This window comes from Anopheles arabiensis, chromosome 3, assembly GCF_016920715.1.
Source record: "Anopheles arabiensis isolate DONGOLA chromosome 3, AaraD3, whole genome shotgun sequence".
Taxonomy (NCBI): Eukaryota; Metazoa; Arthropoda; class Insecta; order Diptera; family Culicidae; genus Anopheles; species Anopheles arabiensis.
This window is the reverse complement of record NC_053518.1, coordinates 50027895-50043920: the sequence shown is the minus strand read 5'-3', so window position 1 is coordinate 50043920 and position 16026 is coordinate 50027895. Positions and strand designations below refer to the sequence as shown.

General features: G+C 37.3%; 1 protein-coding gene across 10 annotated transcripts in view; it reads right to left on the bottom strand.

Annotated features, from left to right (window-relative positions):
- The window catches only part of LOC120900325 (golgin subfamily A member 6-like protein 22), a 35547-nt gene extending 20384 nt beyond the window's left edge, over nt 1–15163 (bottom strand). The window contains exons 1-7 of one of the 10 annotated variants that reach the window (XM_040307169.1): nt 14327–15163; nt 12244–12310; nt 11317–11565; nt 9693–9902; nt 9473–9625; nt 9152–9390; nt 8928–9077 (exon numbers count right to left, since the gene is read on the bottom strand). In XM_040307169.1, coding sequence (XP_040163103.1) covers nt 8928–9077; nt 9152–9390; nt 9473–9625; nt 9693–9902; nt 11317–11467 — 903 coding nt within the window. In that variant the 5' untranslated portion in view covers nt 11468–11565; nt 12244–12310; nt 14327–15163. Of the gene's footprint in view, nt 1–1576; nt 2612–8927; nt 9078–9151; nt 9391–9472; nt 9626–9692; nt 9903–11316; nt 11566–12243; nt 12311–14326 lie in introns of those variants that run through there. The other 9 variants (XM_040307160.1, XM_040307162.1, XM_040307164.1 and 6 more) reach the window with 9 other exon arrangements.
- Between the last annotated feature and the right edge of the window lie 863 nt (nt 15164–16026).

Below are 16026 nucleotides of genomic sequence, written 5' to 3'. Positions count from 1 at the left end.
GCGCAAATAAATTTCAAAGATCCCCTTTCCTCTTAAGAGTACGCCGAAAACAATGGCCTCGAAACCCAATTATAATGAGATAATTATGATGACCCCTTAAGAGACCTAAAAGCAAAACCAAACCTGTTAGAAACTAACAAAGTAACCGATTGTTTTAGGCTTAGGCGGGGTGCCTAAAAATTTGTTTTTATTTTAGGCGTTTTGTGGCTTGTTCTCTCGGTGAATTCGTTTTACTGAAAGGGGCAGAAACTGCCGTTCGTGCCCTATCTAAACTAAGTTTTGTCCTATCCGCGATGCGCTTGGCTGACAGTTCGGCGGAACCCTACAACGGTTACAACAAAACCCGTCTATGAAATTTATGAATGCTCGACGCAAAGGCAGCTCTCTCCCGAGCACTATGCATTTAGAGTCCGTATACGCCTCATCGCCGGAGGATATTTGCTCGCTTTTTCGCAACCATTTCTCGAATATTTTTAGCCCTCCCTCGCAAATACCCAATACCGCATCTCAATGTCTTTCGTTTACCCCCCAAGATGTAATTGATGTGTCCTGCTTTGGCTTCGATGAACATTCTGTCTCAGAAGCTCTTTCAAAACTAAAATCTTCTTTCTCTGCAGGCCCTGACGGAATTCCTCCCTCACTTTTGAAAAAAAAACGGCTGAGGTGATAGCCCCTCTTTTGTCATTCATTTGCAATCTATCCCTGCGCCTCTGCTGCTTCCCTTCTTCATGGAAATCGGGCTGGCTTTGTCTCATCTTCAAGAAAGGTAATTCCGCTGACGTGTCAAACTACCGTGGCATTGTTCTGCTACCGGCTTGTAGCAAAGTTTTCGAAATTGCAGTTCACTCCGTAATTTCTTTTCAAGTAAAAAGCTGGATCAGCGTGAACCAACATGGGTGCATGCCAAGCCGCTCGACGGTCACGAATTTAATGCAATTCGCGTCTCACGTCATACCCTCGCTTGATTCTGGTTTGCAAGTAGACACGATCTACACGGATTTCAAGGCCGCCTTTGATACCGTTCCCCACCACCTTCTGCTGTTAAAACTAAAAAACTTGGTTTCTCTAATATGTTAATTGACTGGCTTTATTCTTTTTTAAATAGCAGGTCCATTCGTGTAAAAACCGACACTACTTTTTCTTCGTCCTTTTGTCCCTCCCCTGGAGTGCCACAAGGCTGCGTCTTGAGCCCACTCTTATTCGTACTTTTTGTCAGTGATGTTCATGAAATTCTCCCGTCCGAAGGTCATTTACTGTATGCTGATGATTTAAAAATATATTTAACTATCAGTACGCACAGCGACTGCCTTCGGCTCCAGGAGTTTCTGAACTCATTCTCTTTATGGTGCTCCTACAACCAGCTAAGTCTTTGCCCTGAAAAATGCTCTGTAATATCCTTCTGTCATAACCGCAACCCTATCCATTACGAATATTCGCTCTCCAATTCTGTGCTGTCTCGAACCTCCCTTATACGTGATCTTGGCGTCCTTTGGGATGATAAATTATCACTGAACGAACATTTAGAGTCGGTTGTCGCAAGTGCTTCTAGAACGCTGGGTCTTATATGTAGACTTACCAGAGATTTTCGTGATCCACTTTGCCTCAAGTCACTTTATTGTTCTTTAGTTAGATCAACATTGGAATACGCTTCTGTGGTCGTTGGTCCAGTCCGTTCTGGATGGATCTTAAGATTTGAAAAGGTCCAAAAGCGTTTCACTAGGTTCGCTTTTCGACGAATGGCTGGCCCCAATGCCGCTATGCCCAGCTACGAATCTCGCTGCAATTTGCTAGGTCTGGAATCCCTGCAAGTAAGACGCTCCCAAGCGCGCGTCCTTTTCATCGGACGCATGCTCAATGGGCTTATTGATGCTCCCACTCTCCTTGAGAAGATTGGCTTGTACGCACCCTCCAGAAATTTAAGGGCACGTAGCACACTAAACATGGTTTCTCGTCACACCACATTTGGTTCCAACGAGCCTCTTCTCCTGTGTGTTCGCACTTTTAATACTAGCACAGATCATCCCCACCCCCGTTTATAATCCTTTATAATCCTTTTCCCTTATACTCTTCCCTATCCTCTTCATTTTCTCATCCTCTTTTTTCCGACTATCATATCTAATATTATTTACTCTTCTTTTCTTACGTTTGTATTTTAATCTAATATATGTTTATCATGTGCTCAAAAGTTCGCTTTAGTTTTAGGAATTTAGATAGGTTAAGTTAGGAATTAGTTAGATTTAGGAATTGTGAAATCATCAGGCTGACAATTTGAATAAACTTGAAATGAAATGAAATGAAATGAAAACCCGTACTGGCCCTGACACCAATACATTACATATGCTGGTTCAACTACTACACATAACCTAATGCCGGTCCCCATGAGCCCATACCTGTCCTGTAACCAACCAACGGCCAGAGCATGGACTCCGTTCGACGAAATCCGTTCGTCACTCACTTCAAATTGAGCGTTCAACACAAGAATCCCCAACGCAAAACCTCGCGGATTTCTTCCCATACAAACGTAAAAAAACAGATTGAATGAATCTGCGAATGAAATTCATCAGATGAAAAGTGAGCGCTGTCACACTCCCACATACATCTGTTCTCACTTTCCTCTGAATCTTTATCCGGTTGCTATGGATCGCAATCCATGAGAATGGATCGCAATCAACTACGTCTGAATCGTTTTCAGCTACGTTTGGATCGTTTTCAGCTACGTTTGGATCGCTCTCAGCTACCTTTGGATTTTGCGGTAGCTCGCGCAAATTTCGTTGCGGCGCAAAGTTTATTTAGTGACCATTCGGCGTACCTCACGATTTTCCTCATGACAGACGATATGAAAAGCAACAATTTCATATTTTTCTATGTTTGAACCCAATTGAGAACTTGTGTTGAAACCCCGTTTTTAAACAATGTTATATTTGACAGATTTGTCGGCTTCTACGCATCAGAATAGATTCCCAACCAGACCGTCCCTCCATTGCAAAGAAGGAATATCCGGCTAAATCTCGAAAGCCTAAAAAGGACTGATTGACCACGTAGGTCGTTACGTCAAAAAGAAGAAGATTATGAAGGTTTGTTTGGAAAACTTGGTCAAATAATCAATGAAGTATGAATGATGATGTAAGCTTCATATGAAATACGATATGATTTTACAATTGAATGCATTAATTGTTTAGTTCTTTCCTTGGGGTGCAAATGTGTCCCGCGGTCACTGAATAAACGGTTGCGCTGCAATGAAATTTGCGCGAGCTACCGCAAAATCCAAAGGTAGCTGAGAGCGATCCAAACGTAGCTGAAAACGATCCAAACGTAGCTGAAAACGATTCAGACGTAGTTGATTGCGATCCATTTTCATGGATTGCGATCCATAGCAACCGGATAAAGATTCGAAGGAAAGTGAGAACCGGTGTAAGTGCAAATGAGTGCAGATTGGGTGTCGCGGTGAACGGAGTCTATGCTCTGGTCGATAAACTCATACCTGCCCTGGAACCTATCATGAACCCATACCGATCCTGTATCTAATCATGAACCCATACCGGTCCTGGAACCGATAATGAATCAATGCCGATCCAAAAACAGCTCTCGATTTCATTTATTTCTCTAAACAGTACCTGGAACTGTTCTGGAATTGGATTCGGAACGATTCTTGAACCTACAACGATACAATTACAGTTCCAGTCAACAGACCATGCCCCATAGAAAAATGTACTCCAGGTGGTCTTATAACATGTTTTTTATAACCAAATTTGAATATCACTTTTTGACAGGATGGATATAAACTTTTGTTCAAACAAGCTTTCTGGAGACTTGCCGAAGATACAAAACGTTCTTAAAATCTTCATTCAGAAACAGAAGCAATAAAAATAAGCCTTCTAAATTCATACACCTTGTGATAAGCCCAGCTGTGTATTGTACCCACTTAGAAAGCTGCTCGAAAACTGATATACAATGCAAACTGTTAACAGGCTGAAATTTCAATCTACGAACTTAAAACGGAAAGGGTCCCACAGTTAGAAAACGTTTGCTTCCCGTGGAAAAAGTAGGAAAATTGAAAATTTTTAGGGTACTTCTGCACAGAGCCAACAAAAATTGTGTTTTTAATCTCTCTTATTCGCTTGTACATTTTTTCACTTTTTTGTCGTTAAGGGCGATTCCACGACTTTTCTCCCTTTTTATATGTTTTGAACCAGATCAAAACATCGCCTAGTCTGACAGATGCTGGAACCTTAGAATTTTCACCAATCACCAACAATCACCTATCCTGGTTTTAGAACTGCATATGATCAAATGCTGGTCCTGAACCTAGTTAATGAACCTGACCGATACTGCTCATATCGGTCCAACAACTCATTATGCACCTATACCGATCATGGAACTGATCATGAACCCATACTGGTCTTGCACTGATCATGAACCCACATCTGGAATCGATCATGAACCCATACCTGCCCTGGAACCTATTATTGGGGGCCTTCACAATTCTAGTCAGTTTTTTGTATGGAGTTTGACAGTTGGAGACTGAAATCATGTAAACACTCCTTACAAAACCACACAAAAAACTAGCCTGCAATTTTCAGTCTAGATTATTCTAGCCTCAAAGCAAGAATTAGATTCGAGTACCTACTCGAAAACACGGTGTTGTTTACATTTACCCCAAGGTGCATTAAAGAGATCACGTGGTCGAATCTAGAATCAAAGTGTATGTAGTCCAGGTGGTCTCATAGCATGTGTTTTATAACCAAATTTGAATATCTCTTTTTGGCAGAATGGGTGAAAACCTTTGCTCAAACAAGCTTTCTGGAGGCTTGAAGAATACACAAAACACTCTTAAAATCTTCATTCAGAAAAAGAAGCGATAAAAATAAGTCTTCTAAATTCATACACCTTGGGATAAGCCCACCTGTATATTATACCTACTTAGAAAGCTGCTCGAAAACTGCTATACAATGCAAACAGCTAACAGGCTGGAATTTCAGCCTAATAACTTACAACGGAAAGGGCCCCATTGATGGAAAAGTGCTTTCCCTCGTGCGTGATGGAGTGCTTTCCTCTGTGTTCTTTGACGATGGCCTCCGCATCCTCCACTCTTTCCATCGTCACAAACACACAGCTCTTCGCAATATTCAGCTGGTCGACTTGCACTTTTTTCCGCCGATTCCCAGCCGCTCGCACATGAAATCGACGGTCTCCGAAGGAGACGGTCGCTTTGGCATCAGCGAGAAATCGATGCGGAACGTTCCGTCCGCATATTGCGGTCGCTTATTCGCCATCGCGGGGGCTTGCAAAAATAGATCAAAACACGACTGCACTCGTTGACGTTTGCAGGCGAACTCATCGAAGTTCAACCAATGAGTGCGGACCAAGGTGGATTAATTATATCAGGTGGTGGATAAGGGCCTTTGGGGGGTCGCCATAGTTGAGGGACTTTACATCATTTTAAAACCGTTAACCAATGGTTTCCGCACACAAAGCATGGCCAATAGAAAAGATTTCTTTATTACTACGTGCATGTTTGTGTGTCTATTGATTTTATCGAAAAAGTGAGATATATTAACAAAAGATTTGATGACTCGTAGATAACGAGGAATTCATGCGAAAATTGAAAAAATAATGATTTCTTAGTTTTTATCATCAAAAATGTCGAAAACACAATGAATTATAGAATAAACTCACGGAATAACACAAAATAACACACTTTAATCTATGTTCCAATGTTAAATAAGAACTCGGAAAGTCCAAAATATATTTTTAAATAAAATTTAATCGAAAACATGGGGTAGATAAATTATATGAACAAATTTAATAAATGTAAACAAAGTTTGAATCCTGGGGACCTGACGTCAAGTGACGAATTGTCAAAATGCACTAGAGTCCACCACCTGATATTTTTAAATCCACCTTGGTGCGGACTGTAGTATGGATAGTGTAGTTAAACTGATTTGTTAGAAAACTGACTATTTTTAAGTTTAATTACAAGTAAAAATGGTTGAAATACCTTTTTTTTATTCAAGCCCGTATAATGCAAATCGGTTTTATATTTTTCAAAAAATATAATATGTTTGGTGATTAACTTAGGATAACATTTTAAAATAATACATACTAAGTTAAACAACATGTATTTTTAACAAGCTGATGATAATAATAAGCCGGTCTCGTAGTACAGTCGTCAACTCGAACGACTTAACAACACGCCCGTCAGGGTTCAAGCCCCGAATAGACCGTGTCCCCATACGTAGGACTGACTATCCTGCTATGGTAACAATAAGTCACTGATAGCCAAGCCCACTTTACTAGTGGGTACTGGCAGGCCTTGACCGGCAGCGGTTGTTGTGCCAAAAGAAGAAGAAGAAGAAGTTATTTATGTTAATGTGAAATGTACTCTGATCATTTACAAAGAGTTTGGCCATTCAGTTACTTTGTGACCGAAAAATCCATTATTTTGTAAAATGTGTCAAAATTTTTTCAAAACCCCTAGGATTTCATAACGAATTTCAAATTACTCAACGCTCTGTATGACCACATAACAATGAAATTATTAGTTTTTTAACATAACTGTTATGAAATGTTATTGAATTACTAAAATTCATTGCCTTTTGACCATATGTTTGCATTTTTCAGTGTTTTTACCATAGTGCCATTTTACACAAAACAGGACCATACCTGTGGTACTGTGGTAATAGTCATATAATCAATAAAACCAGAAGAGTGCAGATTTTTTTCAGGTTATGCTGGTTTTGACATTTCGTACTGTTTTCACTAAAATAAGCAGCAGAAATGTGTTTTCTGTAAGTAATTTACCAAACAAAGGCCAAATTTGGCATATCTAGCTAAGTGAAATGGGCCGGTCTGGTGGTACAGTCGTCAACTAGAACGACTTAACAACATGCCCGTCATGGGTTCAAGCCCCGAATAGGCCGTGCCCCCATACGTAGAACTGCTATGATAACAATAAGTCACTGAAAGCCAAGCTCACTTCACTAGTGGGTATAGGCAGGCCTTGACCGGCAGCGGTTGTTGTGCCAAAAGAAGAAGAAGAAGCTGAGTGAAAAATCGACTTCGAATCCAGCACACTCTTCCGGGTGTGGGTTGGCCACGAGTGCAGTGCTGCAATATGTCACTATCAATGTCATAAAAAAATCTGACTGAAACAAAATCCATATCAGCGTCACGTACTCAATTGTGATAATCAGAGGTGATACTCAGAACGATTGGTGTGACTAATACATGCTCATGACATGTTTGCGACCATCGCTTGGTCAGTCACTATATCACGACTTGTTTGCTGTGATTAATTTTGCAAAATGTCACTGACATAGTCATGACAAATTCTGGTTGAAACAAAATCATCTCAGCGTCACGAGCTCTACTGCGAAGATCAGAGGCGAGCCTCAAACTGTTGGTGCGATCATCGCATGCTTGGTGACATTGTGTGCAACCAACTCGTGTTCAATCACTTGGTCGCAACATTTTTGTCGGCGATAATCGCGACATTCTTGGAATATACTTGGTCAGTCACTATATCACGACTTTTTTGCTGTGAATAATTTTGCAAAATGTCACTGACATAGTCATGACAAATTCTGGTTGAACCAAAAGTTGCCTGCTAAACTTAATGTCACCAAGCATGTGATTGATTCTCCAACTGTTTCAGTAAAGTCACTGATTATCACAGTTGTGAACGTGATCTGATTTGAGCTTCGTTTCAGTCATGAGTGTTGATGATTGAAACAGTGGCATTTGGCAGCACTGTTCACAGCCAGAAAAAAAATCATGATAATGCTTGCGCCGGCATTAAGCTAAACTTGTCAGTCAGAGTATCGCGTTGGACTCAAGAATTCACATGTCGTGTTCAGCATGTCATGGCGCACTTTTATTGACTATCAGCAATGAGCATCAAGCTACCACGGATATGTTCATTGTTTTCGTTGGTGAAAATCTCGTGATACTCATGACATTTTGCAGCACTGCACGGGTGTTATGCAGTACTTCAGTCAATATTTTCATCAATCAAATTTATACATTTTTTACAATCAAATTACGCAAGAAATCAATATTTTGGCAGAAATCTTTGCTATTTATACGAAAAAGCTTTAAAACTAAGTTCCATTAGTTCCCAATGGATGAAAATGAAAGCGGTGGAATAGAAAATTATTTCGGAACAAATGAAGTAGAACGTCAGAATAAAAATATATAAATATGACAAGTGGCATGAATTGTGCAGCTCACATCGCAAAGTGACTTGGTAAACCCTGTATTGAAGGTTAATAATACTTCATTTACTCAATTGGAACATATACTGAGCTGTTTTATGACCGTTGAGCTTCAAATGGAGTGATGCAAACGATAGTGATTTGTGGTCAGGAAATGGCAATCAATCAAAAAGGTTATCAATGTTTCTGAATACGGAATAGACTGCAATTTCGTACCTATTTTCGCCATGAGTGATTGGCGGAAGAAATTTAACAAATAGAATCTTCCTAATAGTGAATTAGTCCACTTTTTCAAGTTAGTTATTACCCGTTTGTTTGTACACAATTTTTAATGAAACTGTCAAAAGCGAGCTGAAAATAGCAACCTATCAACGGGCTTTGCATAGACCTGTTCTCTTTCAAAGACCTTCGCATGGGATATTCAAACCTGCGTATACGGCTGAACTGTCTAATCTTGTAATTTTTTCAATTGTAATGCACAAAAAATATTTCAATTTCACAACCAGACACAAAAATAACATTTTTCAAATTAAAGTAATCTGTCTCAAGAGATCGTTTGATCTACAATTGCATACAGCGTATTGAGAAAACATACCGTGTAATTTCCAACTGGTTTTTTAGTCAATACGATTAATAATATGATTATAAAACCATATAGTTTGTTAATGTTGTTAAAAAAGGGTAAAATAATCATTTTTTCTGATATTTTGTTACCTTAATAGTATCGCGCAATATTGATATTTCTCGTTGGAGGTGTTCATTTTCTGCATATAAAGCCTCCATTTGTTGTTGCATTTCTATATTCGGTGCCCTCATTCGTAATCTAAGCTCTTCTTCTAGTTGCCTTACCAGCATTGCTTGTTTCTACATATAAAAGAAAATAAACTAGTTAATGTCACATTCTTTCGACAGCAAATTATGAATAGTCTAGTTCATACCTGATTTTCACTGTTAAGCAATTTTAACTGATCATTGATCAGGCTGTATTTAGCACTTTCCTCTTTTCGAAGAGCACGCTCTTTCTTTAGTTCGGGCGACCAGAATGTTTTGATGCTGTGCATTGAGCTTCCGAGCTTTTGATTCGTGAGTTCGAGCTCTTTTTTTAGATTTCCCAGTTCGCGTTGCAACTCTCCATTTTGAACCTGTAAATCGCCTAGATACCCTCGTTCCGGCATTGCTGAAAAAAACAGAACATTGAGAGTTAAATTAGTTTGTATTGATTTTGGTGCCTTATGTGCACATATTGGAGCGTTTCCAACCTTGCCTGGGTGGTCGGCCATAGAGTTCCTCTTCTAGATACAGTCCCCTTTCCAATGACCGATCACGAGAACGATCCCGTGGTTCTCGTATCGGTATGAATTCACGATCGTGTGGATCAACGAGACCCCTATCCAATGACTGATAACGAGTTCCTAGAATAAAGATATGTTACAGATAAATTAGACAGAGATGGATCATTTCACTCAATTCAAGCCATACTCAATTGCTCGCGAGGATACTCCAACGAGTGCGTGGGAGCTCGAGTTGCACTTCTGCTGCGATGGTGGCCACCAGCAGGGCTGATGGGCTCGTCCATATCCCGATAATATGGACTACCCATGGCTGTAAATGAATTATGGTGTGGATAAGACTTCCAGCTGTAGTTTAGCGGAGAATTAGTTCCTGAGCGTGATTGGTGTATATTGGGCCCTATAAGAATGGGGAAAGGTGACGTTTATGAGCTAAAGATGATTCTACCGTGAATTGAAAGCGAAACATAAAAAGTAAAGTAGGAAAACATAACCATGATTTACATGCTACGAGCAAAACCAATTAAAATACAGTACAACTCTATCTCTCGTCCACGTTCCTTTTTAGTAGTTTTTCTTACTTTATCATAAATCTATATGCTAGGAACATGTTTAAAATATAACATTCTTACTATAACAAAAAACATAAAACTAAATTAAAAATACCTTAGACCAAAAATCAGTAACTGTAGAATTAAATAGTTTTCACAGTATTGACTGAATTCATGTTTTTACTTGTTATCGTATCAGGATACAGAAGACCCTCAAGATATGACTGTATCTGGGACCGAAAAAAAAATTCGTGTATTTAAACGATTTTTTAAAAGAATTACTAAATTTCATTGTAAAGTTCATCGAGTTTATCGAGTCAGCGTTCGGTATTGTTAATGTATGTTATATTAGTTTAAAGTTGTGTAAGTATTTAATATATAGCTAAAACAACTTTAAAAACATGAAACACATTGCACATTAACATAAAATTAATAAATACTACTACATATAAAACATAAACAAACAAACAATTATAAACACAAAAAACATAAATACTTTGAATGTCTGTTGTTGTACTGCATTTATAAGATTCGCAAAAAATGTCCATTTAACCTGTTAAAAAATATACTATGCACAAGGTTGTTGTGATCACAATCCTAAATAGGGTAACACTATTATTACCGTGTCAGCACAGCACCATTACAAACCGAGCAGTAAGAGACAAGTAAAATATAATTATCGAACTAAAGCCCCTAACAAACTGCTCGTTGCTTTTAAAATGCAAGAATCAATTTTAAACTTTTAAGGGCACGTTTATTGATTCCTGTGTGTAGTTATTGAAATGTGAATGGCTCTAAATCATGTCGAGAAAATAGTAATATAACAACAAAGGGAACAAATCTGTAAATGGAAGACTCGAGTGAAAATATTCAATCATTCGAATTTTTAACTAAGATATTGTGAGAAGCACGATAATGTAATATAATACATTTTTTACATTTCATACTTTAAAACTTTATTGGCATATTTGTGTTCTAGTTAAACGAAAACCTTTTCAAAAAATAAAATTTAGCGTAAAGTGTGTGTCCTTTTCATTTTAATTTTTCCAATGATATATTCATCAACGATTATTACCAATATTTTTTCAGATATTAGCAAACGAGCAGCTGATACAGAATTATGAAATATGAAGCAAACAGTATTTCAATTTAAATTCTATCAAAATTGATTTGTACGTTCCAGACATATAGATTTAAAGATGAGGAGAAAAAGAGGCATACAATACAAAATCACGATCAGTGTAAAAACGATAGTTATTTCACCTAAAGGTCTTCCTCGGATTCCGCCGTAGTCTCGTGAAGGCGACTTGTCAACGGTCGGCAGTTCAGTTAATCGTCTCGTTGATCGACCAGGGCTTCTAGTACCGGTAGTGTTTGAGTTTGTTTGACCTGTGCTGTAGACTTCGCGAGACATAATATGCCGCGAATAAATCGCGGTCTTTATTATATTCCGCGGCTCTAGAATTGGCTACTGTTTTTTAGGTTTGGTTTGTGGATATTTTGATTTGTTTTCTTTACAGTGTTTTTGTAGTGGTGTTGGTGGTGGCGCAATATCACATCATGTGTTTTCGGTGCATATAAAGAAAAGCAACATAGATAGATGAGTAACAACAATATGGCGCAGATATGGGTGTAGTACTGTGAGTGCACGGCTATTAAATAATGTGTAATATGCGGTATAATTCTAAACAGTGAATATAGATAGATATTTACTATTAAAACTGGATTTTGATGACTTTCGTTAAATGATTTGTTGTATCCAATATCAAAATATAGCATGTATATAGGAATTAAAAACTTTTTAACTAACAACTAAACTGCCACTAGATTATTATTACTATTATTAAGACTTATTATTAAAATTTAATGGTTTATATGTAGTCCACAATCCAATCATAGTTTCATAAAAAAAATCAAGAATTCATATTTATAATGGATTAATTTGAACAGAATTACAATACGATGTTGGTACAAATGATTGTGTCAAATTTACATTTTTTGTGGAAAATACATTATGGCTGTTTTCTAAATATATATTATAAGGAGCGACAAGTATTCAAATAACGATAAAAGCAGGTATAAAAAGGATAGTGTTATGAGAGGGATTGTCATATTCTAGGTATGCCGAAGGAGGAGGTTTTGCTTAAAAAACTTCCATTTGCAAAATGGACATCATCAATGTACACTCACCGTATGGGTGTTGATTCAGGTTGAAGCGAATCACGGTGAATTACCTTTACAAACACTTTTGCCGATGCTGCATACCGAGCGATAAAACAAAAAACAAATTAGTATATAATTGCTTCATTGCAGTGTTATGTGTAAAAACAATTAAAAGCTATGTGTGACGGAATATGCTCAGCTGTTTATGAAGTGATATGATGAATCACATGGCTCATAATTAGTTTCATTAGTTTTATAACAAAAATAAACGGGAAAATGTCGTTGCAGTATTACCTCTGCTTGACATGTATTTTTATCGTGAAAAATGGAAAACATGTATGGATAAATGAAATGTATGACTTTGAAAAATGGCATTATATGCTAAAATTTTATATTTTTTATTATCAATCTGGAATGTTAGTTACACACAGTGATAATAAAAAACACGATGAAGGCAAAAATATTATGCTAGCTTTTATGTATGTAATAACAGAGAAGAGATTGAGATAGAGTTTTGATTGCAAGTTTGAAAAAATCATATTAATAAAAACAGAAAAAATATTGTTTTTTTCCATCATTCTGAGCAAAAAAAAAAAGAAAACAGAAACAAACAAACCAATTGAAAACAAACCATCATGTTCTTATGTGACTAGTTGATCGATTCAATGGTGTTCCCCAAGCAAATTGATTAGTACTCATGTTTCTAATTGAGTTGTCTGATTGTTCAATTACATTTGTGTCAATTTAAATGAGAATCTAAACGATTGTTCATTAGCATTCAGAAGAAAATTGCAAGCATGGGCTCAGAAAGAATAAATTCCTATAAAATATATTGCCTAGATGAAGCTCAAAGCAAGTCACCGATCTACTTAATATGGAATTAACGAAGAAATAATATGAAAATCATATATTTGGGCAGAACAAAAGACTTATACAAAAAAGGGATCTTAAAGATATAAAAGGGATCTTATAAGATATGTGATCTTAAAACAATCACTATGTTGAATAATTCGACAATTATATCGGGTAGCAAAAATTAATTGTTCGAGTATTGTCAATTTTATTGACTGCAACAGTCAGTTGACATTCAATGCCGAAAGCTCGGACACTAATTCAAGGACAACAAAAATGGTGAAGCATTTTTGATGAAAACCACGCTCTGTCTAGGAAATTCTATGAAACACAGTGTCATACATAAGCACGCAGGCGCCTACACAATATTGCTCACAGCAGCGAGCCTGAATGGAGAACATAAGATTATGTTGTACTCTATCCTTGTCAGTAGTGTAGTAGGTAAAAGTCCAGCAATGAATGAGGCTAGACTCGTAAGGAACTGCATACATATCTACACCAAACTGTTCGTTTATGTCGTATATTATACGGATGTTTTTGGCTCCAGAAGTCCGTCACGTTCCTTCTAACAATCATGCAGTATTGATCTTCTGGTATAAAATTCCTTAGATATGTATGGCATGTTCTACTGTGCTCATGAAAGGACACAATGAGAGATAGTCATGAAAAGAGGGAGCATAATAAAATATAGGAGAATTTAAGAGAATCCTGAGCAGAGTAAAAAATGCAAGATTTAGAAAAGTGTGAGAAGTCATAAGCGCTTAGAGAAGAGAAAGACGGAGTTAGAGTGGAAAATTGAACTGAGAAAAGAGAGAACTATGAGTAACATATAGAGAGCAATTGATGGTCCAGATAGAGAACGGAGTTTGTGGAGAAATTAGTTTTTTTTTTAATCTAAGTGGACAGAAATAATATTATTGAGCTCGTATTCTAAAAATAACATACACACCATTTGATAAAAATGCTATTTACATAAAATGAAAGAAAAAATAGCAATGCCATGCTGACAACGAAAGAGAAGGGACAAACTTCACAGTTTCAAGCTTCAAAACAATTTTTATGTGTTGCGCTAATTCCTAACGCGTGTGATAGAAATGTTATTTCAAACAATAATCTTATTTTCAAATTGGTAACCTTGTTCTGAATTATGAGGACTACAAAGATGATGGCGACGATGATTATATTGATGATATTGATGAGGAAGAGTAATAAGGTAGGAAATTTCAAACGATGAGGGGTGAAAATGGATTTAACGCACCTCAAATTTACGTAGGAACAAACAACTTGGTTCAGGATTAGATAAACTGTAGCACAGCAGAATGTAGTATGCGAATATAACTGAATAGATCCAACAATATGCTGTTGGAAAATTAACTTAGTATGTATTGTGACACTTTATCCCATTGAGTAACGGCACACGAATACGAATGCTATTCACTTTCTGTACGACCCGATTTATATTCCTTCAGCTCTCTTGCATACACATGCTCCAAAGATTGTTTGTCAATTGGATTGAAAAACGAAATGGCGGCAAGAGCCAGGGTGGTGCACTACGGTTCGCGGTGAGGAAAAAATAACTGGAGCAGCAAGCGGCATGCTTATCTTGCTAACATTTTTGACCTGTTATCATGCTCGTCAGCACCATTACCGAGTGGTGCATTCGGTAAGCAGAGACCACCACTGATTTTGTACTCGATACTAAACACACTGCTTTTCACATTACCATGAACATTATTAGCACAAAGATTGCACGCAATGCTTTCTTTAAGCTGTAACTTTTCTCGCTTACAGTTAACCTAATGGGCATGCCATTGGACACGGACACACGTACGACAAATATGGAGTTGTGCCTCACGCATAACGCAACATTTAATTTTTCATATTTTTATACGCAACATTTACAACCTGTTAAGGTACATTACAGAGCCGTAAAACCTAAACGTCTGCAAATGTGCCTACACTCAAGGAACACCACTTTGATATGCCGTTTTCCAGGTCCTATATTTCGACCACTCTAAATCTTTGACTTCGCGCTACAAAACTGGTAGGAAAAGAATCAATGAAAAAGTGCTGCTCATTGCAATCTAGTCTGCGCATGCCCTTCTGCTATAATAGTACTTTGCACATATATTGGTGTGATGGTCGTGTGACATAAGTCTGCAATCTTTCAAACGCTCGACAAGCTCATGACATAAAACATTCTGTCTAAAGCTTCACAAGGTTTCTTGCCGAAAGGTTCAGCTTTATGACCCCATTGCTTTAACCCGTCATTTTTAAACGGTTTTTTTGCTTTTATTCGCTCATTTCAATTATTTCAAAAATGTTATTTATGTTTCCTATGGTCATTATAAATAAGAGTATAGTATAAGAGCTTTTAAGTTTGCATGCTTTTTAGTTGAACGCTCGATAGTTGGCTGACAGTTTAATTGAGAGGCATGCGTTTGTATAGAAAACTGGTTTTTAAAAAATTCGCAAAAATCTCTGCCGAGAATAATTTTGGATTTTTTTTGTATGGAAAACGTGGCAACTAAAAAGCACATATTCAATAGTTGGCAGGGAATCGACTGGGATACACAGAACCGTACGCATAATCGACTAATCTGATGATCGGAACATCAATGGAAGTTTTGCAATCTATTTGATACATAACACATTGTTTTAGGCAGAGATGACGACAGCTAACATTTGAATAGAAAGGAGATTATAATGATTTGATTATTTATCTTTTATTTATTATTATTTATTATATTTATTATTTATCTCATAGGCTAAATATTTTGATTTGAATTTTATTTTTGTTTCCACATCATACACAACTAATCGCCCAGCAATGGATAAAAAAATAATTCTTTCATATTCTGCATCTTTTACGCCTCTATGCTAATCGCGGCCAATATCGGCTGAAACGCAAAAAAAAAGTAGGGGAAGTCAGGGTTGGTTCTACACTGTGGTTAAGAT